The sequence below is a fragment of the Coenobita brevimanus genome, chromosome 74, assembly GCF_032717465.1.
Source record: "Coenobita brevimanus isolate Jiangsu-jjx chromosome 74, ASM3271746v2, whole genome shotgun sequence".
NCBI classification, from domain to species: domain Eukaryota; kingdom Metazoa; phylum Arthropoda; class Malacostraca; order Decapoda; family Coenobitidae; genus Coenobita; species Coenobita brevimanus.
The window spans coordinates 19,865,217-19,893,214 of record NC_137027.1 but is presented as its reverse complement, the minus strand read 5'-3'; the positions used below and the strand labels follow the sequence as shown (position 1 = coordinate 19,893,214).

The 27,998-nt window shown below is 43.1% G+C and overlaps 1 protein-coding gene across 1 annotated transcript in view; it reads right to left on the bottom strand.

The window, feature by feature from the left end:
- The window catches only part of LOC145407797 (DNA helicase MCM8-like), a 258,985-nt gene that overhangs the window by 204,544 nt on the left and 26,443 nt on the right, over positions 1-27,998 (bottom strand). Inside the window, exon 3 of the mRNA XM_080278660.1 lies at positions 6,478-6,710. Coding sequence (XP_080134786.1) covers positions 6,478-6,710 — 233 coding nt within the window. The remainder of the gene's footprint in view (positions 1-6,477; positions 6,711-27,998) is intronic.

Here is a 27,998-nt window from a genome sequence, read left to right as displayed (position 1 = left end):
CCATATTACTCGTTATACCATCTTTTTCTCACTTACACAACTGATACAAGACTAAATTTGTTATACAGTCAGTTTCCAAAAATGTATCTCAGTCATAAAATGAAAGTAAGCTCTACTGATACAAAAGCAAGTGTGACATGTTTCAATCCTTACCCTCCCCTGCACATCTTGAATACTGAAGCCGTAAACCATGACATGCCTTTAAAATGAAGATTCCAGTACCTATGACATGCCTTCCAGAATTTCACCTAATTTTTTAAATATTTCACATTTTCATGTGGTACAAAATGCCTGTCTATGCTTGATGAGTGACCATACACCAAACGAGTTGAAAAAAATTTGTCTCAAGTTTACTTTCCATGCAAGCCCCTGGTTTTGTTCCAGAAATCATCGTGACTGCTTTTGTGACCAAATCTCTCTACTTGTGGTGCCCACAAAGGTAAGATATCATTCATAATGATTATATTACCAAAACTGAGACCATTATTGCCTCACGACAGTGATAGGAGTGATGATGATGATGATGATGATGATGATGATGATGATGATGATGATGATAGAGATCTTGTGCATTATCTGGCAAGAGAGGGGGAAGAGGAGAGCTATGAGGAGGAGGAGGAGGAAAGCAGGGTGGGTAACACCATATTATCTTCTACTCCTCCACTTCCACTCCTTTTGCCCCAAACAGCTCTGCTTGCCATACACCACCATCACCACCAGTGTCATCATCAACAGCAGTTTCATCACCATCCTGCGTTTATGGCAGCGTACATATCGCAACCTATCTGCTTCTGACTGACACACTGACGTCATTTCATTTCATTTTTCGTTTCATTTTTAAAGGCTCCAACATGCTTGCATGCGTCAGCCTTGTTCACCTAATGGCGGCTCTCCATGCTGCACAATCCACTGCAGCCTCCCTGTTCAGTCCCTTAACCCTGAGCTCACACTTAATGACCTGGTCCCATGTCTTTCTCGGTCTACCCCTCATAACCCCACCCCCAATATTAACACTTCTCATCTTCCTCACCCAATCATCATCCCCCATCCTCTCCACATGTCCAAACCATCTCAATCTACCTCTCCTCATCACAACACCATGCCATCCCCTGCCACAACCTCACAAACAAAATACTCAACACAAACATTCACAATAACACAAAAAGGTGGCTGGCAAACTACTTAGCAGGCAGATGTGCACACGTAACATTTGCTGGTCAGTCTTCTAACATCAGAAACTTCACAAACGGCATCCCCCCAGGATCTGTTTTGTCCCCTACACTCTTTAATCTATACATGCATGACGTACCAACATCCCACACACCACAGATATACATAGCTTCCTATGCATATGATATAACACTTACATGTACACACCAAAATGCAAACACAGCTGCACACATCATTCAACCTTACCTCAACACACTACACGAATGGTTCACCACAAACAGGCTCAAAATAGCCCCAGCCAAATCTACAGTGACTCTTCTCACAAACTGGACAGCAGAACACAGTCACATCCCACACCTCACCATAAACAACACTCCCCTACCACACACACACCCACCCAAAATCCTTGGTGTAACATACAATACATCAATGTCATTTAAACAACAAAACACAAACAATAAAAATAAAATAACACCAAGACTCAATGCTTTGAGGTCACTTCCCCATACAACATTCGGACACAACAAAGAAACCACCACCACAGTATACAAACAATACATACGTTCAGTGATGAACTATGCAAGCCCTGCCTGGGCTTCTAACCTGACCAAAACACACTACAACACTCTACAGACGATACAGAACAAGGCCCTAAAAATAATCACAGGCTGCACAGCTACTACACCCACAGACCACCTACATCAAGAAACTAAAGTCTTCAAAGTCAAGGATCACCTAGACATGAGAGGCACCCAGTTTCTTGCTGCAGCCTTCACAAACCCACAACATCCACTACAGTACATGGCAGCACATCCACCCACACCAAGGAACATCAAAACAACACCCAGCATACGATACCATACACAAATACTGTCATCTCTCCCCCCTTGCCCACCTCAGATCAGATTCCAGAAGCATATCCACACTCAGATCACTCGCCGCTCCATTCAGTCACTTAAAGACAACACACAGCTGCATGCACGGTCTCCTGACATCCACCCTTCTGAACCCTATCTTCTTCGTGAGGACAGGGTCCACCTGGCCAGGATGAGATGTGGACACCATCCAGCCCTCTTAAGCTACCAGAAGAGGTTGGATGACTTCGTCGCTGATGCCTGTCCAGGATGCAATACAGCACTCCATACTATTAAGGACATTATGGAAGACTGCATTGCACACAATCACCTACGCCAACAACACAACATACACTCTTTGAGAGCTCTGTGGGAAAACCCGGTCTCAGCCATGGCCTTCCTAAGGGATTCGGGGCTGTTTGGACAGACTGCCTAGGGAACAACTACTACTACTACTACAACACCAATACACTCCAGTCCCATCCTACCTCTCAACTCTTCAATCGTAAACCCAGCCCCCCCAGACCTTGCACGCAGGGACACACTACACATCCACCTAATCATTGTCATTTCTGTATGTCTGAGCCGGCGAATATCCTCCTCCTTTACTGCCCAGGTCTCACTACCATACAGCATCACACTCCTAACACATGCTGCATACAAAGACCCCTTAGCATGTAGGGAGAGCCCTCTCAATGTCAGAAAGGGCAAGAGCTCCCTGAACTTCTTCCAACCACTTCTCACCCTAGCCACAGAGCTAGCTCCAGCCCCACCTCCAGCACACAACATGTCTCCTGAATAACAAAACTCTTCTACACACTCAAGAGACTCACCAGAAAGTTCAATCCTTTCACGCCTGACAATCTCCACCTGTTCTCCCCGACACACCGCACACAAAAAATCAGCATTATCTCGCAGTCTACCTCTGATACCACTACATCTCTTGTGCACCCATTTATCACAAACACCGCACAAGATAGAATTACTTCCCACGCCCTTCTGGCAAACTGCACATGGCCACTCTCCCTCGTCTTTGACAGTACCGCCAACAACCCTAGATATCATCACTTTTGTTTTATCTGCATTTACCCTTAAGCCCTTGTGCCCCATATCATCTCTCCATTTCCTAAACCTTTCCTCTGCCTCCCTTTCGTTCTCTGCAATCAACACCAAGTCATCAGCATACAACATCTTGCACGGGAGTCCGTTTCTAAAGTCACGTGAAAGGGCTTCAAGTACCATGATAAACAATATGGGACTCAAAAATGACCCCTGATGCACACCAATGTTCACAGAAAACTCATCACTCAAATCTCCATTCACTCTTACCTGGGTGCAAGCACCCACATACACAGCCATAACCACCCTAACCAGCCACTCCTCCAACCTAAGCTTTCTCATTGACCACTTCATCGCCTCTCTAGGGACTTTGTCAAAGGCCTTTTCCAAATCAACAAAAACTAAATAAAGAGCCCTTCTCCTACCAATATATTTTTCCTGAAGCTGTTGAACAATGAATATGGCATCAGTGGTCCTCCTACCTGGCATAAACCCGAACTGTATCTCATCAATATTCACTCTTTCTCTAACTATACCTTCTAAAACTCTCTCCATTACCTTCATTATCTGATCTAAAAGCTTTATACCTCTATAATTTCCTCTTTCCAGGACATCACCCTTCCCTTTATACACATTTAAAATTACACTCTTCAGCCAATCATCTGGGACAACACAGTCATAAATAATCATATTTATCAGGTCAGTGACTAACCTCACCCCTATATCTCCTGAGGCCTTCAATATTTCGGCAGTCAACCCAGACACACCTGCTGCCTTCCCCACCTTCATCCTACCTATTGCCTCACTCACAGTAGCAGCATCAATCAAAGGCCAAGGGCCAAACACTGGATCTGCTGGCTCCAAACCTTCCCTGTCCCAGTCAAACTCCTCATTCAACAACCGCCTATAATAGTCTCTCCATGCACCTTTAATATCCTCACTGTTCACCATTACCCTTCTTTCATCATTCTTCACACACTGCTCACCTATAATATCCTGATTATTCCTCTTCATCTGATCTGCCACCTTAAATATATTTTTCCTTTCCCCATGATTCAGGTTATCAAGTAAAAGTCTCTGTGACTCAGACTTTGCCCTGTATACCTCTCTTCTAGCCCTCCGCTTGGCAGCCAGGTATTCCTCCTTGCTACCACCCTTCTTCCATTCCCGGAAAAGCCTTCTTTTCTCCTTAACTGCAGCTTCTACACCCTCATCCCACCACCAAGTTACTTTATGCCTTGGTGGTCCTCTTGTCCAACCGCATGTTACATCAGTAACTCTCAAGAGATTGTTCTTGAGGGCTCAGTACTGTTCATTAACGCCTCTGTCTATGGTTCCCTGTTCAGCCACCACTCTCCTCATCTCGCTACAGAAGGCATCCCTTACTACTTGGTTTTTCAGCTTCCACACTTTCCTCCTAGGCACATATGTCCTCTTTTTCATCATTCATTCTTTAAGCACCACATCACAAATCAATAGTTTGTGCTGCTGCACACACTCCTCACTTCCAATAACTATAACATCCCTCACTAACCTCTTATCAGCCCTCCTAACCAGAAAATAATCTATCTGACTGCTATTTCCCCCAGACTCATACGTAATTAACCTACTCTCTCTTTTCCTAAAATATGTGTTGCACACAATCATGTCCGTTGCCTCCCCAAACTCGAGTATCCTTTCCCCTTCTGCATTCCTTATACCATACGCACATCCCCCATGTACTCCTTCATAACCTAGTGCTGCTTCACCTACATGACCATTTAAGTCCCCTCCCAAAACCACTATCTCATCATCCCGCATACTACCTACTACAAGTATTAAATCATCCCAAAATCTATCTTTCTCTGCTTCATCCAATCCTGCCTGTGAAGCATATGCCGATATAACTGCAGCTATCTTTCTATTGAATAGAATTTTCACTACCAATATCATTTCGCTTACTCTTATAACGTTCATAACATATTCCACCCATTTCTCCGCAACCATCACACTAACACCCCCATATCTGTCTGTCCCCCCCTGCCAAAACAACTTATAGCAACAGTCCTTCCCAACAATCTATCTGGCTAATCCACCCCTGTACCGGACTTCATGCAAACATGCCACATCCACCCACCTCCTACTGAATGCCTCAACGACTTCCCCTGCTCTTCCTCTCAAACGTCCCACATTCCATGAACCCACCCTCATCCCCCTGGGTGATTTACTGTCTTCAGGCTTGCTTTGAAACTTATTCTTGTGTTCTGTCATAGTCAGGATTAATAAAGGGGGATAGACATACCACAGGCCCCACTCACTGCACAGTCCCAGGTCCGGGCAATGGATCTGGGACCCCTAGCCCATCAGCTTACCAGTGGCTGTGGTAGTGGCCTCGGGGCACCCTGCCAGGACAGCTGCAGGGACACCCTCCGAGCGCGCCTTGGCACTGCAACTATCCCGCCATTATACACCCACTGATAGGGCAGCCTCCTGGGGTGCTACACCCCAGTTCAGGCCCCTCTCTATTGGGCGGAAGCGGCAGCCTGGGAACCGCAATGCCCTGTACCCTCTAGCACAGGCCCGAGCCCCATCTCAGCCTGGACCCATGATCTATGCCGGCGGAACCCCCACCACGCCTCCCCCCAGAAGTCCGCCTCTAGGTAGCAGAGGCAAAGTTTTCTGGCCGTATGCCCTTGTTGGTGCCAACTCCTGTAACACTGTGGGATACGTTGTGTAAAATGTAAGGTGCATGTGGTGTAGTGCATAAGATAGTTAGAGGAAATGTTTGGGAGAGTATGCTGGTCTACTCTCCATGTTACTGTCACACTGAAAGGGTCAGCAAAGGGGCATGGTTAGATAGCTAGTGAAACAGGAGCTCCAGCTCTCCCTATCACCAGCATTCCCATTCCCCTCGGGAGTACCACCCTGTTCGGCCCGTGCTACAACCTCCTCCTGACATCATCATCCACTCTTACAAGACCTCGCCTTTCCCACTGTAACAACATTTCACAATGTCGCAGACATAATCACTGCCCATTACCCAGACTGAGCTTATCCTCGTAGGGATAACAAGCTGCTGACTCATTACTCACGCCAAAAGGTCTGCACTCTTAGAGCTTTCTCACAATACGGACTATCAGTGCACAAAAATATGGATATCAGTGCAATATCCATAACAACTGATCTCTTGACTTTCTTGCCAGATCACTACCTATACTACTGAGAGACCAGGACTGTGGACAACCATTATGGTAAACATATCACTGCCCTCACCAGGCCAACAATGCCATGACTTCTTGTGCAACAATGGCCAAAACAATTAGTACATCCAAACTTCAGCACTCTCAGCCTGGCCTTCAAGCAGTCACTTAGTCAGTAAACCAACAGTAGGTCAAGCTACCTCCCTCTCTCTTACCTGATGCATGGCCAGGCCAAGACAGCTTATGATCCTTTCTGGTGAACTGACCACCAAATCTGCTAATTCAGATATCTTTTCTTTTAATGCTTCGTTACTGAGCAAAGCCTTAACACTAACTGGGAAGGAACGTCTCTCCTCAATCTCCTCACGCTGTAGGCTTGGACGCAGATCTCGTAGGAATATATCGAAGGCTTTGAGGAATGTGACAGTTTCACTTCCCTCACTGTACCCTGCAAGAGACAATGTCAATCATATAGTGTCTAGTTTATCATAAAAACTTATCATCACAAAAATATCACTAAATCACTTGTATGTTATCACATTAACTCACAATATAAAATAACACTTTCAGCCACTCTCGTATGATTTCAGTGCAATTTGGGTGTGCATTGCTTCATATTAATTAAGCCAGTCATAGAGAGAGAGAGAGAGAGAAAGAAGAGGGGGAGGGCAGCAAACCGGTTTAGACCAGACTATCTAGGGGTACAAGAGAGAGGGAGGGGGGGAGGACAGCAAACTGGTTTAGACCAGCTCATCAAGGGTATGTGGAGGAAAAGAAATACTCCCAGCCTGTCCAAACTTTTCCCCTGATGAATTAATGGCATTTAATGAATGAAGTGGCCAAAAGGAAGAGAGTTATATTTGATTCACTGGATAATGCCATCACTAAAACAGCCATGAACTGTGCCAGGGATAATGTTACATTTGCAGTGAAGAGTGTCAGCAGAGTTCCATGAGATAACGTGCTTTAGTGACTCCGGCCCCGGTACCGTATCCACCTGCGGATATTTAAAACCGTTTGTTATATCCACCCACAGATATTTAAAACTGTGTATAGTCATCATCTGCGTTTTTAACATACACGGTTTTAAATAACTGCAGGTGGATATAACATAAACGGTTTTAAATATCTGCAGGTGGATATAATACCGGGGCTGGATTTACTAAAGTATTTTATCTCACTTAACTCTGCTGACACTGTTCACTGCAAATGTAACATTATTCCAGGCACAGTTCTTGGCTGTTTTAGTGAGGGCATTGTCCAGTGAATCAAATATAATACTCGTCCTCTGGGCCACTTCATTTATTTATGCCATTAATTCATCAGGGGAAAAGTTAGGACAGGCTGAGAGTATTTCTTTTCTTCCATGAACTCTCAACGAGAAAGTCTAAACCAGTTTCCGGCCCCCCCTCTCTCTCCCTCGTACCCCTCGATGAGCTGGTCTAAACCAGTTTGGTGCCCTCCCTCCCTCTCTCACTCTCATAAGTAATACAAAGCAATACGCACTCAGATCGCACTGAAATCATACCAGAGTGGCTGAAAGTGTTATTTCATATTATATTGTGAATTACTGTGATAAAATACAAGTAATTTATTGACACTTTTGCAATAATCAGAGAAGTCATGATGCTAAGTGCATTAGCTAGCAAACATTTTTGCAGTCTCTTCCTTTTGGCCACTTCATTTATTTACGCCATTAATTCATAAGGGGAAAAGTTAAGACAGGCTGGGAGTATTTCTTTTCTTCCATGTACCCTCAATGAGCTGGTCTGAACCAGTTTGCTGCCCCCCCTTTCTCTCCCTTGTACCCCTGGATAAGCTGATCTAAACCGGTTTGGTGCTCTCCCCCCCCCCCTCTCATAAGTACAGTAGAACCTCTTTGGTCCGGACCCCGTTAATCCGGATTTCTGTTAATTCGGACAAAATTTAAAAATAATAAACTCCAAAAAATATGTTGAAAATAATTCTAGTCATTCTCAGTATCGGTGCAGAAAGCGATCGTCACTTGTTTAGTCTCAGATCATGCTAGGTCGTAACTTGAGCGCCCATTTAAACACACGCTAGCATTCATTCCATCATCTAGTTCACCAACCATTTATATTTTTACGCCGTATTTCAAAAGTTAATCCTCCTTACCATGCCCCCTAATGCAAGTGTAGCTTCTGCAATGAATAAAGGTGTTAAAAGGAAGCATGTAACACTAAGTATTGCAGGTAAAGTGAAAATACTGGATAAACTAGAGGCTGGTGTTCCTGCAGGAAAACTCATGAATGAGATTACCCTGATGGTCCGGACAATCTGCTAATTCGGACAACCCTTCCTCCCGTATAGTCCGAACTAGAGAGGTTCTACTGTATTACGAAACAATACGCACTCAAATCGCACTGAAATCATACCAGAGTGGCTGAAAGTGTTATTTTATATTATACTGTGAATTCCTGTGATAAAATACTGTACAAGCGATTTAGTGATATTTTTGCAATAATCAGAGAAATCATGATGCTAAGCACATTAGCTAGCAAACATTTTTGCGGTCTCTTCCCCATGGCCGTACCATGGGGTGGTACTACTACTCTGCGACCAGGTTGTGTTAGGAAAAATACTGCCACCATATTCCCTGCGTGTCGTAAAAGGCGACTAAAAGGGGTGGGGTGAGGGGACCAGGGACCCCCTCCTCTGTTGTTTAGTTCCTAAAAAAAGAGACAGGCCAGCGAAAGGGATGGGGGACTGCAGATTGGGTCTATGAATGTGCATGGATGTAGTACGACTGAGGTTAAACGGGAGGAGACTGGGAGAATGTGTGTGAGGAGAAAGTTGGATGTGTTAGCTTTGAGTGAAACAAAGAAGAAAGGGAAAGGTGAGTCTAAGTCTGGAAGTGTGAATGGAAGATTATCAGGTGTTGATAGAGGAAGGGCAAGGGAAGGTGTGGCCTTGTTAGTGAGTCCGGAAGGATGGCAGTGTGTGATTGAATGGAGGAGGTGTCATCGTGACTGATGTGGGTGAATGTGAAATTTGAATGTGAGTTGTGGGTGTTTGTGAGTGCATATGGGCCTGGTAGTGAAAGGGATGAAGAAGAAAGGGAGTCTTTCTGGGATGATGTTGATGAGTGTCTGCAGAGATTTGGAGCGAATGTGAATGTGGTAATGATGGGAGATCTGAATGCTACAGTGGGAAATGTAGCAGATGAAGGTGTAGTTGTCATGCATGGTGTGCCTGGAAGAAATGGAAATGGGGAACCAATGACAGGGATGTACGTTGAACGAGAGCTGGTGATTGGAAATACATTGTTTGAGAAGAAAGATATTTATAAGTATATATGGGTGAGACAGGAGGGTGGAAGGGTTGTTGATAAAGTACTGATGGACTATGTGGTTGTGTCAAGGAATGTAATAGGAAGATTGATGGATGTGAGAGTTTTGAGAGGGGAGGGTGGAGGTATGGCTGACCACTACCTGGTGGAGGGAAAGTTAAGAGTAGGTAAGAGACGGGTGAGAGCTAGGAGGGCTAGGTGTGGCAGTGAGCTTTTGAAAGTAAGTGAGTCGGATAAAAGAGAGAAAATGATAGGTAAAAGAGAGAAAATGATAGAGTATCAGGAGAAATTGAAAGATGAGTGGAATGCAGTGAAAGATCAGGAAAATGGCAGTGTGGAGGAGGAATGGCAGTTGTATAAGAATGCTGTGTTGGGGCATGCGGAAGAGGTGTGTGGTGTGAGATGAGTGGGTGGTGGTGTAAGAAAAGGAAGTGAATGGTGGTGTGAGGAAGTAAGTATGGCTGTGGCTGAGAAGAGACGTGCATATAAAGTGCGGCTGCAGAGGGAGGATGGGGTGTCATATGAGAGGTATAAGGAAAAGAGGAATAGGGCAAGAAGGGTTGTGCGTGATGCTAAAGTGGCAGCAGATGAGAGGTGAGGTAGGTGGTTGACTGAGAATTTTTAACAGAATTAAAAAAGGTTTTGGAAGGAGGTGAAAATGGTGCGAATGGAAGTGTCTGGGAAGGAAGAGCGAGTAAAACCAGAGGATGGAAGGATGTTAACTGAGATGGATGCAGTAAGGAAGAGATGGCGAAGAATTTTGAAAGATTGTTAAATGAAGAGGAGGAAAGGGAGGCTGAAACTGTGGCGGATGGAAGAGTGCAAGGAATAAATGTGTTGGGGAGAGTTGAATGATTCTTAGATCATGAAGAAGGAAGTGCAGGAGGCAGTAAAGGAGATGAAAACAATGAAAACTGCAGGTATGGATGGGTGTGCTGTGGAATGTCTGAAAGGTGGCGGAGCGACTACTGTTGAGTGGTTAGTAAGACTGTTGAATGTGTGCATTGTGCAAGGTATGGTGCCAATTGACTGGGCAAGTGCTTGTGTGGTCCCACTGTATAAAGGTAAGGGTGATAAGTATGAATGTACCAGTTTAGGGGTATATGTGTTGAGTGTTGTAGGTAAGGTGTATGGTAGAGTGTTAGTTAAGAGAGTTAGAGAGGGTACAGAGGGAGTGATTGGTGATGAGCAGTGTGGCTTTAGGAGAGGGAGGAGATGAGTGGATCAGGTGCTTGTTGTGAGAGAGATGTGTGAAAAGTATTTAGTGAAAGGTAATGGATGTGTTTTGGGCGTTCATGGATTTAGAGAAAGCGTATGATAGAGCTGATAGGGAAGTTTTGTGGACTGTTTTAAGATTGTATGGACTTGATGGTAGGTTGCTAAAAGGAGCAAAAAGTTTTTATGTAAACAGTAGAGCGTGTGTATGGGTAGGAAACACTGTGAGTGATTGGTTTCCCGTGAGAGTGGGGCTGCAGCAGGGATGTGTGATGTCGCCTTGGTTGTTTAATATTTATATGGATGGTGTTGTAAGGGAGGTGAATGCAAGAGTGTTAGGTGGAGGTCTGAGTCTGGTGGATGTTGATGGTAGAGAGTGGAATCTCAAGCAGCTGCTGTTTCCAGATGATACTGCACTGGTGGCTGATTCAGAGGAGAGGTTGAGACAGTTGGTTGAGGAGTTTGGAAGGGTGTGTGAAAGGAGAAAATTGAAAGTAAACGAGAATAAGAGCAAAGTGATGAAGTGTACAAGGTTGGTAGATGGTAGGAGAATTAATATAGTTTTGAATGGCAAATTGCTTGAGGAGGTAGAGTGTTTTAAGTATTTAGGGTCACATGTTGCTGTGGATGGAAGAATAGATGCAGAAGTAAAGCTTAGAATGAATGAAGTAGGAAAGGTGCTGGGAGGAATGAAAAAAGTGTTTAGATGTCGTTCGCATAGAATGGATGTAAAGAGAAGCCTGTATGAGGGTGTTGTGGTACCGACTGCATTATATGGGGCTGAAACATAGAATATGGGTGTAGCAGACAGGAAATGTTTGAGTGTAATGGAGATGAGGTGTCTGAGGAGTATGCGTGGAGTGATGTGTATGGATCGAGTGAGAAATGATGAAGTGCGAAGGAGAATTGGAGTTGTTCGGGAGATAGCTGATCGAGTTGAGCAAAGGGTGTTGCGATGGTTTGGGCATATGGAGAGAATGGATAATGAACAATAAGTGAAAAAGATGACCAGATCTGATGTGAGAGGTGTAAGGCTGATAGGAAGACCACGAATAGGATGGATGGACAGTGTGAAGAGAGCACTGGATGTAAGAAGGATGTCTGTTGAGCATGGAAAAGTGGCTGTGTATGACAGAAATGAATAGAGAGAAATTGTGAATGAGTAAATGATGACACAGCCCTGAGGGGATATTCTCCCACATTTTGTCTGATCAGCTGATCAGGTCAGGTGCGGGTAAGGGGATGGGTTGTATTATGATGTGGCAGGGGTAAACCAGCCCTCCTGTCAGGCCTTGCTGCAGATGTCACTGATTGCACTGCACAGTTAACCCTCGTGCAGTGTGGTACGGTGAGAATCTATCCCTTCTCCCTTTTGGGGTTAAGATGCGAATGAATGAGTTTGAGGGGATGAGTAAATTGGGAGTGTGTCATCCTGTCTCGGCTACCTCCCTTTCCTTGGGGGAAGCAGCCTAGGTGTATAGACAGATAGATTAATTCATCAGGGGAAAAGTTAGGACAGGCTGGGAGCATTTATTTTCTTCCATGTACCCTCAATGAGCTGGTCTGAACCAGTTTGCTCCTCTCCCCCCCCCTCCCTCGTGCCCCTCGATGAGCTGGTCTAAACCGGTTTGGTGTCTTCCCCCCCCTCTTTCTCTCTCTCTCTCTCGTAAGTAATACAAAGCAATGTGCACTCAAAGAGCACTGAAATCATAACAGAGCGGCTGAAAGTGTTATTTTATATTACTGTATATTGTGAATTATTGTGATAAAATAGGTGATTTAGTGATATTTTTGTGATAATCAGAGAAGCCATGATGCTAAGCGCATTAGCTAGCGAACATTTTTGCGTTTGCAAACTGTGCAGCAATGCTAAGAAATGACTCATGACATTATATCAATATGCTTTATAAAAGTAAGTGGTAATAAAAGTCATTCATGAAGTCTGATAAAGTTTGTAATGATTTTCATCACAACGTTACTGTTTTTACCGTTTCGCTAAAGTCTAACGTTTCATTCATTCATTGCCAGACGCCATGTATCCCAGACGGGGTGGCCAAGGGCTTAGAGTTAATTGTTTTACAGGGAGGGGCACTAATCCTCCACCAACCCCACTTGACATCATAACAAAATCATAGGAGACTAGCTATAAGTGTTTTATTTTTATCCATCCATCCATCATCCAATCCTACATTGCCCCATGAGGAACGTAGGAGCCCAGAGCTAGGCAGTTGGTCCCGACATTTAAGATGAGTGACCAGCCTCACTCATCCCTGGGTGGCATTACATAAGCAATCAACCCCAGCCATCCCTTGCATATAAACCTTCATTGGCTCAATCCGATTGCAGCGCAAAAACCACCAGGCGCCAAAACCTGGTTATATGGTTACCACCCAGTGTAGTTAATGCTTTCCTGGTGTACAGGAAACCATTTGGCTTGTCACTCAGTGTAGAGTCACCCACAGGCTGAAGGAAGAGGAAAGAATGAAGGAAAGAAAGACAGAAGAGGGAGTGTAAAGTCACCCGTAGGCAGAAGGACAAGGAAAGAATGAAGGAAAGAAAGACAGAAGAGAAAGGAAGGAAAGAAGGATGGAGAGGAAAGGGCAGACACCCGAGAGCAGCACTACATCGAGTGGGTGGATGGTGAGCGCCCCCACCTACCATAATATTATTACTGCAGTTATTGTGATGAGGTAACATGGCTGTAACCCTATTTGTACGGAAAAAATCTTGTGGTTTGGTGGAAGTTTCCACCTCCCTGGGCTATTTCTTGCGTCAGTCAAAATACACTTTGTATTCTCTCAAATCGTTCTCTGTGCTTGGAGTGCCTACGGACATGAAGTTTGTTGCAAACGATAGTAAAATGATTGGCGTTTGTCTGACAAAAATTTAAGCTCTCAAGATTAAAAAAAAGGGTTAAAACAAGAGATGAAACACACAATTTTTTTCCTATTTCTCTGCAATGAGCACAGTCAGTACGTTGTCATCACAGCCACTGCAATCAAAGGGTTAATGGGGGTCCAAGGGTGTTTTTAACCCTTACACCGCGGGCATGTTTCCCAACGTTTTGCGTCTCCAGCGGGGTTATTCGGGCTCCGACAGACTCTCAAAAAATATTTGCCAAAAATCAGTCATTAGTCCTAGAATATTAAAATTACATATGCATATGGCACAAACCTTAAGCTTTCTCCTGCGATGTTTGTTGAGCCTTCGTCAATTACCGTAGGACTTGTGGAGACCTCTGAAGTTGGGTAACAAAGTCTCCACTTTACACTTCCCGACAACCCATAATATGATTACCACAGCCAGATATTAACACTATAAACACTACTCTATGATTATCAAGTAGTTTGGGATCCATACTCCAAATAAAAAGCACTGCGAAAGCAATGAAAATTACGAGCACGTATGACCTTCCCACTTGCGCTAGTTCGCTGTTGGTATTCTGTCATTTATTATTCATAAAACCCCTCACACTTTATATTTCTATTACCATATAACACTTATATACAGAACTCGTCAAAAGTATTCAGCGTTGTCCGCCGGGCGCACAATACTTATCGCTCAAAAAGAATCACCCATTTTTGGGGGTAAGAATTGAGCCACAAGTTTGAGTTCCAAGCATGATGTCACGGTAGCCTGAGGCCTTCCGACGCACTGATTGGTTTCCGCCTCAGTCGCCCACGGGCTGCCTGAGAGAGAGGAACTCCGCCGAGTGTCCCTCTCAAATTGCGCCATTTTTTACAGAGTGTCCCGCAGTGTTTTGGCCTTCAAAACTTTGTTATGGCACCTACCCGTGAACTATCGAGTGAAATCATATCCCAGATCATTGCTCTAAAGGAGGCAGGCCACCAGACAAAGGAAATTAGTGAATTGGTTGGTGTGGCACGATCGACAGTGCGTCGTTGGTGTGCGCGGTTTTGGAAGGAAAACAGTGGTGAAGTTCCCACAAAGAATCCGAGGTCTGGTAGGCCTAGGAAAACTTCCCCAAGGTCTCTTAATGTTTTAAAACGTGCAGTGGAGCTTTTAATCCTCGTGTGAGTGCAAGGAAAATTAAGGAGAGCAACCCGGAAGTGTTTGGTGAGGTGTCTGTGAGAACAGTGTCTCATAGGGTCCATGAACTTGGTTACACAAGTCACAGGCCTGTGAAAAAGCCTCTTCTCTCTAGCAGCCAGCGACTTCGTAGGCTTGCCTTTGCTAACAAATACCTTAATTGGGGTGAGAAGCAATGGTTGTCAGTGTTGTGGTCTGATGAGGCAACGTTTAGTGTCACCTGTAACAGAGAAGCATGCAAAGGTTGTGACCCACTTGACCCACGGTAAGTAGAAAGCACAGTTAAACATCCTGATTCACTCATGGTATGGGGTTGTTTCTCAGGGAAGGGTTTGGGGAAGCTTGTTGTACTTCCCAAGAACCTCAGAGTGAATCAGGATGTTTACCTGGAGCTTCTGTGTGATCATTTACCAGACTCCTTCGAGCTAACAGGTGCACGAGTGTTTCAGCAGGAAGGTGCACCTGCTCACAAGGTCAAATCGGTCACCAATTGGCTTCGTGACTGCGAGGTATCATTCATGACAGACTGGCCAGGAAATAGCCCAAACCTCAACCCGATTGAAAACCTCCGGTACCTCGTAAAGAAGAGTCTCCAAGGGAAGGACGTGAGCTCTCTGCCTAAGCTGGAAGCCGCCATTCGTGACTCCTGGGACAAAATACCCCTCCAGCACCTCAGGAGCCTCGCCCTTTCACTTCCAAGACGTCTCAGGTCCGTGAAGAAACATAAAGGCTACCCTACGAAGCACTAAAGGTAAATAAAATGCATTATTTATATGTTTTTTCAATGTTGAAAGGTTTGTTTCTCAGGAGGGACGCAGGGCACTCCATACTTCTGACGAGCACTGTATATCTACAGTCTTTATCCATAAGTTTCCTTCAGTAGTATTAGTTTATTGTCACTGTAGGGATTCAATTTCTTTCAGTAATAAAAGTAGCATTCACTTTCTCGTCCTGTATACTAGCATTGAGAGTGAATGTCACTTTCACCTTCACTCTCATAACTCATAGTATTCAGACATGCTAGAGTGAAACTTTCACTTTCATTACTCCTAGGGTATATACTCGTATTCTTATAATACTACTCATTTAAATTTCTATTTACATTCTCTAGTTTATTTAAGTTATTTACATTTCTATTTTATTTACACTGTGTTATGCACTGTCACTTGAAGGAACTTATAAAACTATTTTCCACTGTTCACGTATATTTACATTCATTACTTTCACTTGCTGTTTACACATTATTTACAATTCCACTTGCACTGTTTTACTCAATAGAAAGATCGTAGTCACTCTTTTATCAATTGTCAGCCCTTTACCTCTTTCCACACAAGGTTTAGTAGGGGGTAAAGGTCACAGGGCCCTTTGCAGGGGGGTGAAAAGTCCCTGAAGTCAGCAAGAGCAAACAGACGTACCTCCACATTAGAAGATGAGAGTGAACTGATAAGGGTGGGCCGGGGTGGTGGCCTACCTAGGGAAATGCATTACTACCAATATTAGCCTCTTGACAGCAGCTAATATATAGCAGTGAAATGATTGGAAGGAAATCTAGACAATACATTATAATTTAGGTAGTTCCAGGTGAATGTAAATATCACTTAGGCTTCTCCCTTCCCTCCTTACATGTATATTTATTATGAAAATAGATTATACGGCATATTTCAAAGGGAAATAAACAGCGAAAATTAGCGAACGAGTGCACGTGAGGTGTTGTCAGGTGATAATTAGCCAATTCCAGGTGTATGGCACTCTCACTTACCTTATTTCTTTCTTGTATATATTATTTGGTATAAGAATAGGGCATAGAGCTTATTTCAATGGATGAAATCAGTGAAAAATTCCAGGGAAGATTTACTTAGCGTAGCACGGCCGGGCAGGCGAGAGGATAGGGTAATGGAGGGGGGGTAGGGAGGGGAGTCAAGAGCGGGGAGAAATGGCTAAATTGTCAACAATGGATGGGAGTACAGATGAGATTAGGAGTGCTGACTAGTGTTGGACATTGGCAGTACTGATAGATGATACAAGCCACCACTTGGAAGCCCGGGTGAATTCAAAATAACACAGAATCACAAAAGCGACGCCCCACGGTATGATCCCTTGCTCCCAAGCGTCACGAAAGTGACGCCCCGCAGTTAAGGGGTTAAAAAGGGTAGCAGATATCTGTGGATTTTTAACATTTGCAGGGGTCTCACCTCTTGGATGTTAAGAGAGCACTGTATGTTAAAAACGTGGATGTTAAGGGATGACTGCATACAGTGGAACCCCGAAATTCGTACGCCTCTCTACTCGTACAACTTGGTTTTCATACAGCTTTTTTGTCCAAAAATCGCTCCAGTTTTCGTACGGCAAACCGCTATTTGCACTAAGAGATACAGCATCGTAGGCGCCACGTGGTCACCAGTCCCATTTTGTCTTCTGCCAGCTATGTATCAGTCATATAGACTCCATTAAACTTTGTGATAAATAACATATTTTTGTTAGAAAATTGTACATAATCATGGGCCCTAAGAAGATTAGTGAGTCAGCTGGAGCTAAAAGAAAACCAGTGAGAACAACAAATGAGCTGAAAAAAGAACTCATTGTAAAGTTTGAAAGTGGAACCCATGTCTCTGATCTTGCCATTCATTTTGGTATGCTGAAATCTACCATTTCATCCGTACCAAATCCATTCATTTAAGCCATCAGCTCTCCTCAGTACAAGTGAGATGCAGTAAATTTATCATTTATAAAATCTACAGGGGTATACTTCTTTATTTTAAAGGTTTCATGTACGGATTAATGCAAAATACATTGTCTCTTATGAAAATAATGATTCGGTATTCTAACTATTTGCAACTCGTACAGCCTCCAGGAATTAATTGTGTACGAATTCCAGGGTTCTACTGTATATGTATACGTATACATACATACAAATATATATATATACAGTATATATGTATGTGTATATATATATATATATATATATATATATATATATATATATATATTATATATATATATATATATATATATATATATATATATATATATATATATATATATATATATATATATATATATATATACATATATATATATATATATATATATATATATATATATATATATATATATATATATATATATATACTGTATATACAATAATCCCTCCACTATCCAATGTAACAGAGCCAAAGGCATGTCCGGAAAGTGGTCCCGTCCGATAGTGGGCCCCTGCCTCCTGGACTGGTACTTATGGACCCTAACCCAGCCTAACTTTGAAAGACACCTAATTAGCTCCCTACCAGACATGCATAGCACCCATTTAAACCTATTTAAGACCCTATTCACACCAATAATGGACATAAAGCATGACATAAATGAAAAGGAACCAAAGAATGAGGAATCAGAAGTGACCGTACCTCAGCCAGGGTACTTACAGCACATTTGTGGCCGCCTTTTGTAAGGTTTTGGCAGTGGTGATAATGCTCTTGAAGCACGTACAGTAATCCAGTGTTGTGCTGCACTTACAGTAATTCTTTGCACTGTGAGTTGTAACTGTTTAACACTGCACATTGTTAATTGCATCAGGCCAGTTTCAACCGCCAGGTTTGCACTCCACAGTTAATCCTTTGCACTCTAAATTCTAATTTCTTAACACTGCACAACACTGTAAATTCCCATGTGGTCTAGTGGCGAGGTATTGCAGTTTATTCACTGTTTATTCACAAAAAAATGAGCACGTGTGGCTTCCATTACGATAAGCTACCACTTGCAATCAAAGTTAGGCAATAACTGTTTGGGTGTTGGTGAGGGGGAAACAGAGTTGCCAGATCGCAATGGCCACATTACCAAACTCCTCGGTTTTCATTACCAAAGTTAACTCTTCATTACCAAATTCGTAAAGCTAACATTTATTCTTCACTAATTATAAATACAAGTGGAAATACATGTAATCACTCTTATAATTAAAAGCATGTTGATTATTTTCACCCTATGTACATTAGCAGATTAATCAGAGAGAGCAAACAATCCACCATCTCCATCCTGTGTATCCTCATACATGTGAAACATCCGTTTGGTAATGCATTACTCTGATTCATTACCAAATGAATATTTCATGACCAAATTGGCCCACATTTGGTAATGAAAAATACCAAATGGCAACCTTGACAGGGGAGGGGGGAGGGGGGAGGAAGGAAGGGGTGAGGGTCCGTGGTGTAACAGTTGTTCGACGCCGCGCGGCAATGTCAAATTACGGGTGGGAAAAAATTCGGATTTTGGGGGGATTTTTTCTTTTTTTGGCCATTTTTGGGTTCCAAAGGTCCAGGCCCACAATATCCGGTAAGTGGGGATGTCCAGAAAGTGGGCATCCGGCAAGTACAGGGATTACTGTATACAGTATATATATACAGTTATCTATCCACTATCCAATGTAACAGAGCCAAAGGCATGTCCGGAAAGTGGGTCCGTCCAGATAGTGGGGCCCTGCCTCCTGGACTGATACTTATGGACCCTAACCCAGCCTAATTCAGAAAACCCCATACATAACTCTCGACCGGGCTTGCAGAGCACCTATTTAAGACCCTATTCACACAAATAAGGGACAGAAAGTATGAAATAAATGAAAAGGAACCAGAGAATGAGGAATTAGAAGTGAGTATGGAAAATATTTACCAATGTACAGGGTACTTGCAACATGTCCGTGGCCATTCGTTACGAAGGTTAACCGACCTCCTCTAAGGCTCTGGCAGTGGTGAAAATGCTCTTGAAGCACGTATCCAGTGTTGTGATGCACTTAATTCTTTGCACCGTGAGTTATAATTGTTTAACACTGCACATTGATCTTAATAGCACCACACCACTTTCAACTGCCAGTTTCAACCACCAATTTGCACTCCACTGTTGATCCTTTGTACTCTAAATTCTAATTTCTTAACACTGAACAACACTGTAAATTCCCGTGTGGTCTAGCGGTGAGGTATTGCAGTTTATTTACTGTTTATTCACAAAAAATGAGCATGTGTGGCTATCATTGCGATAAGCACCTGCTCTCGATCGGAGTTAGGCTGTAACTGTTCATGATGGGGTAACAGAGTTGCCAGATCGCAACAGCCACATTACCAAACACCTAAATTTTCATTACCAAATTTAACTTCTCATTACGAAATTCGTAAAGCTAGCATTTATTCTTCACTAATTATACAACCCCCCTGGGGATAGGGGTTTTTTTCAAGAATACTCCCCCAGTATCCCTGCTTGTCATAAAAGGCGACTAAAAGGGCTGGCGGAGGGTTAGTCCCACTCCACGGAAAACAACTAACTAAAAAGACAAACAATAAGCGTCGGACAAGGACTGACCAAAAGATGACGACCAAGGACCGGACAAAGGACATGGTCATCGGAACTTGCAATGTAAGGGGAGCGAATGATGAGGTGAGAGAGAGAGAGATTGTCCAGGTGCTTGAGGGTGTGAAAGTGGATGTATGCGGAATAACTGAAACAAAATGGAGAGATGAGAGTGTGAGAGAATGGGAGTATGGATGAGGTATATGTGCAGGTGTAGGTGAGAATGAGAGGGCTAAAGAAGGAGTATGTATAGTTGTGAGTAAAAGATGGAAGAAGAGCATAAGACAGTATGGATCAGTTGGGTCAAGGATTATGTGGGTAAGATTGAAAGTTGGAATACAAATGTGGGCGATTGTGTGTGTATGCGCCAACACAAGATCGTGCAAGCAGTGAGAGAAGAGTTCTGGACAAATGTGGAAGTGTGCATGGAAAAGTTTGCAAGGAATGAAAGAGTGTTTTTGATCGGTGATATGAATGATAAAGTAGGGAATGTGAAGGTGGATGGAATAGTTGGTGAGTGGGGTGTGCCTGCTGAGACAGATGAGAATGGAAGTGTGTTAGTGGACATTTGTGCTGGGAGGGGGTTGGTGATAGCCAATACCCTCTTCAGGCACAAGATGATCCACAGGTATACATGGTGAGTGATGAGAAGGGTGGGTGGTGAACTGAATGAAAGGAAGGCAGTGACTGATTATGTGTGTGTGTGGATGAAAGGATGCAAAAATGTGTAATGGATGCAAGAGCTTATAGAGGTTGGGGTAGTGCACTCTCTGCCCAATACTTGGTGGTGGCCAGAATCAAGGTCCAATTAGGATGGAAAAATAGAAGAAGGGAGGGATGGGAAGAAGGAGTATTTGTAAGGAGAGTGGAAAGGTTACAAGAGGATGAGAAAAAGGCAGAGTATAAGAGAGAAGTACAGGAACGATTGGGCAAATATGAATTGGAGCAGATGGGGGATGTGGAAGCTGTGTGCAGGATATTTACAGAAGAAATATGTGCAGCATGTGATGTGGTGTGTGGGATGAAGAGAAGACGGAGGGGTGTGCATGGAACAGCGTGGTGGAATGAAGAGGTGAGACAGGCTGTGGCACAAAAGAAGAAAGCATACAATGGATAGATGAGATATAAGGGCGTGGAAGAAGTTCAGAGGCAGAAGAGAGAGTTATATGTAGAAAGAAAGAGACAGGTGAAAAGATTAGTAAGAGAGAGTAAGAAGAGAGCAGATGAGGAATTTGGAAGGAACTTGAGTGTAAAGTGGAGGGACTAAGAAAATGTTTTGGAAGGAGGTGAAAAGAGTAAGACAGGGTGGAAGTGAAGTTAGCAGGGGAGTGAAAGATAAAAATGGTAGATTACTAGTGGAGAGGGGAGAAAAAGTGAGCAGATGGAGAGAACACTTTAAGGAATTCTTGAACATAGAGGATGGATGTAATGCGAGTATAAGTGGCTGGGGAATGGCTGGGAGGAGGAGGGAGGTGAGAAGACAGGAAGAAATCAGTAGGATATAAGTTGTGGAAGCAGTGAAGAAAGTTAAATTGGGGAAGGCCCCAGGAATTTATGGAGTGTGTGTGAAATGCTGAAGTATGGGGGAGAGATGGCAGTAGAATGGATGTCGAAAATGTGCAGAATGGCCTGGGAGGAAGGTAGAGTCCCGGAGGATTGGAAGTCAGGTTTAATTATTCCCTTGTACAAAGGAAAACGGGGAAAAGAAGTGTGTGGCAATCATAGGGGCATCTGTCTTCTTAGTATAATAGGAAAAGTGTATGGTAGGATACTTATTGACAGAGTTAGAGAAAGAACAGAGGAATTAGTTGGAGAAGAACAGGGAGGCTTTAGGAAGGGAAGAGGTGGTGTAGACAAGATATTCATTCTTAGAACTTTAGTGGAAAAGTTTCTAGAGAAGGGAAAGAAGTTGTATGCGGATTTCATGGATTTGGAGAAAGCATATGACAGGGTGAATAGACAAGGATTGTGGAAAGTATAAGAACATATGGAGTAGATGGGAAGTTGTTGAATGCTGTGAAGAGTATGTATGATGATGCTAAGGCTGCAGTGTGTGTGGATGGTGAACTAAGTGAATTTTTCTCTTTGAATGTTGAGTTGAAACAGGGATGTGTCATGTCTCCATGGTTGTTCAATCTGTACATGGATGGGGTAATAAAAGAGGTACAAGGTAGGGCAGTGGATGTTGGAGTGGCCCTGGTGAGAGAGGGTAGTGTTTGGAAACTCCCTGTACTGTTATTTGCAGATGATACTGTGTTGTTGAGTGAAGACGAAGGGGAGCTACAAGGCTTGGTGGATGAGTTTGGGAGTGTGTGTAAGAAACGGAATCTAAAGGTGAATGTAGGGAAGAGTAAAGTGATGGTCTTTGAGAGTGGTGAAGTCAGTGGATGTACAGAGAGGTTAGCTGGTGAGGAATTGCAAAATGTGAGTACATTTAAGTACTTGGGTAGTGTGATGAGTAAGGATGGAGGTTTGGAGGATGAAGTGCTTGAAAGGGTACAGCAGGGAAGAAAGGTTGCTGGTTCCTTGAAAGCAGTGATAAGGAGCAGGGAAGTGAGCATGGAAGTGAAAAAGTTACTACATGACAGTATTGTGATACTAACTCTAACGTATGGAATTGAAGCTTGGACGTTGCTGGAAGGACACAAGTCAAGAGTGAGAGCAGTGGAAATGAGTTATTTAAGAGGAGCTATGGACTAAACTCTTTTGTTCCTTTGATTTCCTCATATCTCAGCAACAGAAAAATAAGAGTAAAAGTAGATGATGTACATTCCACTTTCCACTCAGTTAACGCCGGCGTGCCGCAGGGGTCAGTTCTGGTACCAACCCTATTCCTGGTTCATATTAATGATCTCTTATCTGTCACCCACAATCCCATCCATTTCATAAGCAGATGACTCAACACTTCATAATTCATTCACACTCAGACATTCAATTGCAAAGTCCGATATCTCTAACTCTCACCTCAGTACAGCCATCTCTTTAAATCAAGACTTATCCAAAATCAGTGAATGGGGACAAAACAACCTTGTCTCATTTAATGCTAGTAAAACTAAATATATACAATTTACTAATAGGCAGATATTGCCAGAATCGTATGTTACCTTCAATGTTACAAATATTCCCATTTCCAAAAGTATTGAAATTCTCGGCGTCTCGCTTAACAATGCCCTCAGCTGGACCTCTCATGTCAGATCACTTGCTAAAACCACCTCAAAGAAACTTGGATTAGTGTACAGAGTCCGTAACTTCTTCACTGACAAGCAGTTGGTTATCATTTATAAGAGTCTTGTGCGCTCTCAGCTTGAATACTGCTCACCCTTGTGGAGCGGATGTGGAGAGGTTGCATTAAAACAAGTAGACAAAATTCAGAACAAGGCTGTTAGAATTATTAATAACCCTCCTATTACTAATAAACTACCTCCCCTACAAGTAAGAAGGAATGTTGCCTCCTTTGCATTATTTTACAGATATTTCTACAGCAAATGCTCAGTCGAAGTTGCGTCCATGGTGCCACCTCTCCATGCCTTCCCTCGTGCTACACGGGCAGCTGGCAGCGCTCATGACTGGAATGTCACTCAGCCATGCTGCAGATCTTCTGTCTACCAGAATTCTTTCATTCGCCGAACTGCATCTCTCTGGAACTCGCTTCCCCAGAGTTGTTTCCCTCCAGACTTCAACCTCCTGCTGTTCAAGTCTAACTGTTACAGATATTTTATGAACAGCGGACACCAGTAACCTGGTGCATGGATTTGTTTTTGTTTTTTTTTATTCATTTGTTTTTCTTTCACCTGTTCTGTTATTTAAAAAAAAAAAAAAACATGGAGAGACAGGCTGAAAAATGAGAATATAAAGAAGCGTTGTGGTGTGGATGTGGATGTGACAGGAAGCGTTAGGAGGAATACACTGAGGTGGTTTGGCCATGCGGAGAGGATGGAGGGTGAAAGACTGACGAAGAGAGTGTATATGAGTGAGGTGGAGGGGGGAAGAAGGAGGGGGAGGCCGAGGATGAGATGGAGGGATGGGCTGGAGAGGTATATGAGAGAGGGGGGTGTGAGTTGGGAGCGGGGCAGTGAAATGGCAGGGGACAGGGCGACGTGGAGGCGATTTGTTTGTGGCCACCCCGAACGGGATTGAGGCGTCTGGCAATAGATAGATAGAAATACATGTAATCACTCTTCTTATAATTAACCGCATGTTGATTATTTTCATGCTATGTAGGCTAGCAGATTAATTAGAGAGAGCAAACAATCCACCATCTCCATCCTGTGTATCCTCCACCCTTCACCTTTCCATTCGATTCCTCCAACGTCCATCTCAGCAGTTACTTCAACAAACAAGGGATGAGGCTATGGCACACCTAATGTCTGACTTGGCTCATATCTCTAACTGGGGTAAAAATAATCTGGTTGTTTTTAATGCATCAAAGACTCAGTTTTTGCATCTATCAACCCAACAAAATCTTCCACAGGTATACCCACTAATGTTTAATGATATTCAGCTTAATCCTGCATCATCCTTGAACATGCTTGGGGTTTCATTTACTTGGGACTTATTTTGGAAATATCATATTGCATCTCTTGTAAAATCTACTTCCAAGAGACTGCGTGTGCTAAGCCGACTCCGTTCCTTCTTTACCCCTGCACAATTGTTGACTCTATACAGAGGTTTCATCTGCCCCTGCGTGGAGTACAACTCTCATGTGTGGGGAGGCTCCCCACATACAGCTCTTCTCAATAGGGTGGAGTCAAAGGCTTTTCGCCTCATTAACTCTCCTCCTCTTACTGACTCCCTTCAACCTCTGTCTCTTCGCTGCACTGTTGCATCTTTATCTCTTCTCTATCGCTACTTCAATGGTCACTGCTCCTCTGAACTGTCTGCATGCATTCCTCCATCTCTACGACGGGCGCGTAGCACCTGTCTAGCAGCAAACTCTCATCCCTTTTCTGTCCAACTCTCTAATGCAAGAGTTAACCGCTACTCCCAGTCCTTCATTTATGCAACAGGTCAACTCTGGAATTGTCTCCCTCTGTCTGTATTTCCTGCTTCCTATGATCTCCAGTCTTTCAAACGCGGTGTGTCCAGGAATCTCGAAATGATCGCATCTTGAATTTGGCTCTCTCTTGGATTTTGTTTTTCTCTTGGAAGGAACAGTTTTATGGGCTCATTGCCTTTGGTTCCTTCTTCCTCACAAAAAAAAAAAAAAAAAATCCATCCATCATCATCATCCAATCCTACGTTGCTCCATGAGGAGCGTAGGAGCCCGAGGCTAGGCAGTTGGTCCTGACATTTAAGATGAGAGTGACCAACCTCACTCATCCCTGAGTGGCATTACATAAGGAATAAACCCCAATCACCCCTTGGATATAAACCTTCACCGGCTCAATCCGATTGGAGCGCAATAATTACCCATTAAACCACCAGGTGCCAAAATTTGGTTATATGGTTATCACCCAGCATAATAAGTAGTTTCCTGGTGTACAGGAAACCATTTGGCTGTCACTCAGTGTAGAGTCACCCACAGGCAGAAGAAAGAGGAAAGAATGAAGGAATGAAAGACAGAAGAAAGAGTGTAAAGTCACCCATAGGCAGAAGGACGAGGAAAGAATGAAGGAAAGACAGAAGAAGATGGAAGGAAAGAAGGATGGAGGAGAGGACAGGGCAGACACCCATGAGCAGCACTACAATGAGTGAGTGGATGGTGAGCACACACCCCCCCCCCCACAAAAAAAAAAAAAAAAAAAAAAAATCCTCATACATGTGAAAAATCCGTTTGGTACTGCATTATTCTGATTCATTAGGCAATTTGTTTGTGGCCACCCCAAACGGGATTGAGGCGTCTGGCAATAGATAGATGGATAAATTACCAAACGAATTTTTCATTACCCAATTGGCCCACATTTGGTAATGAAAAATACCAAATGGCAACCCTGACAGGGGAGGGGGGAGGGGGGAGGAAGGAAGGGGTGAAGGGTCCATGGTGTAACAGCTGCTCAGCACTGCGTGGCAGTTTCAAATTACGAGTGGGAAAAAATTTGGAATTTGGGGGGATTTTTTTTCTTTTCTTGGCCATTTTTGGGTTTCGAAGGTCCAGGCCCACAATATCCGGTAAGTGGAGTGTCCAGAAAGTGGGCGTACAGAAAGTACGGGGATTACTGTAATTCCAAAGTATGTCGATTGTTCACTTAAGGTCATTAGGCATTTATATAAATGCCAATGTCTCGTATGTAGCTTTATGTTAAACGATGAAGGAATGATTGCAAATCACCTGATTTGCGTTTCAAAATATGTATATTTTTTCAGTTAATACCCATTATTTAATGCTATATTTTACATTTATTATAGAAACAATAAACCACCATCACATTTATAACCTATTTAATTAAAAAACTAAAGTACTTGCTAGATAAATTGATATGTATATAAATGACGGGGAATTGTCCTGACGGCGAACTGACTTGACGGCAAATTGTCCCGACTACGAGGCCATAGGGAAAGTAAGGGCCTTACAGGCTTCACTCATCACTGTCAGAACTGGCTGACTGGGCAGGGCTGGCTGATAAGGCTGGACCGGTGGACGAGCGTGTGTTGTCCGGAGCCAACTGTGTGGGGACGTTTGTGCTCCGTTCGCTGTTCACTGAGCCGCGGACGATTCATCACTGTAACAAATCATTCCCATCTTATAGTGAACACAGGGTACTAAAATGTCGACGTTGCATGAGCGAAGTATCGTATAAAGAGCCATCGTATAACGAGGAGTTACTATATATGTATATATATATATATATATATATATATATATATATATACAGTATATTTATATATATATGTACACCAGGGTCCCAATTAGCGCATGATCAAATAGTGCAATTCCCAAATAGTGCAAGCTATCTCTTATTATCCACAATGTCTCAAGTTAACATTCCTGGTGAAGCCACCTCAGAAGATGTGATTACTGCAGCATCTATCGAGGAAGCATTACAGGACGTGAGACAAGAGGAGGTTACACTGATGCAGGCAACACCAGAAACACCAGAAGAGCTCTCCATAATGCAGATCAGCCAAATGTTGGCTGCTGCAGACGCCTTAACCCATTGGTTGCAGGTCAGTGAGGAGAAATGGGGAAAAAATGGTGTGTTTTCAACTCGTGTTTTATCCCACTTATCCTTAATCTTAAGAGCTAATATTCTTGTCATCCAAACATCAATCTTTCTACTATTGTTCGCAACAAACTGCATGTCCATATGCGCTCCAAGCCTGGAGAATGATTTGAGAGAATACAAGGTGTGTTGTGATCGTCTGAGATGGGAAAGACCCCAGTGAGGTGGATATTTCCACCAAACCACAAGATTTTTTTCCATACAAATTAGGATTCCTGCCACGTTACCTCATCACAATAATTACAATAATAATAATAATAAATAAAACAAAAAACACTTTTAGCCAGTCTCATATGGTTTTATTACGATAATCCAATATTTACGCTAGACTTTAGTGAAACTAGTGTTAAGAGGAAAATCATTACAAACTTTATAAAACTTCATGAATGACTTTTATTACCACTTACTTTTATAAACTTATTGATATAATGTTATGAGTTATTTAATAGAATAGCTGCACAGTTTGCAACTGTAAAAATGTTTGCTTGCTAATGCTCTTAGCATATGACTTCTTTGATTATAGCAAAAATATCACTGAATCACTTGTATTTCACAGTAGGCTATAATATAAAATAACAATTTCAGCCACTCTAGTATGATTTTAGTGTCATTTGTGTGCATATTGCTTCGTATTTTTTACGAGAGAAATTGAGAGGGTAGGAGGGCAGCAAAC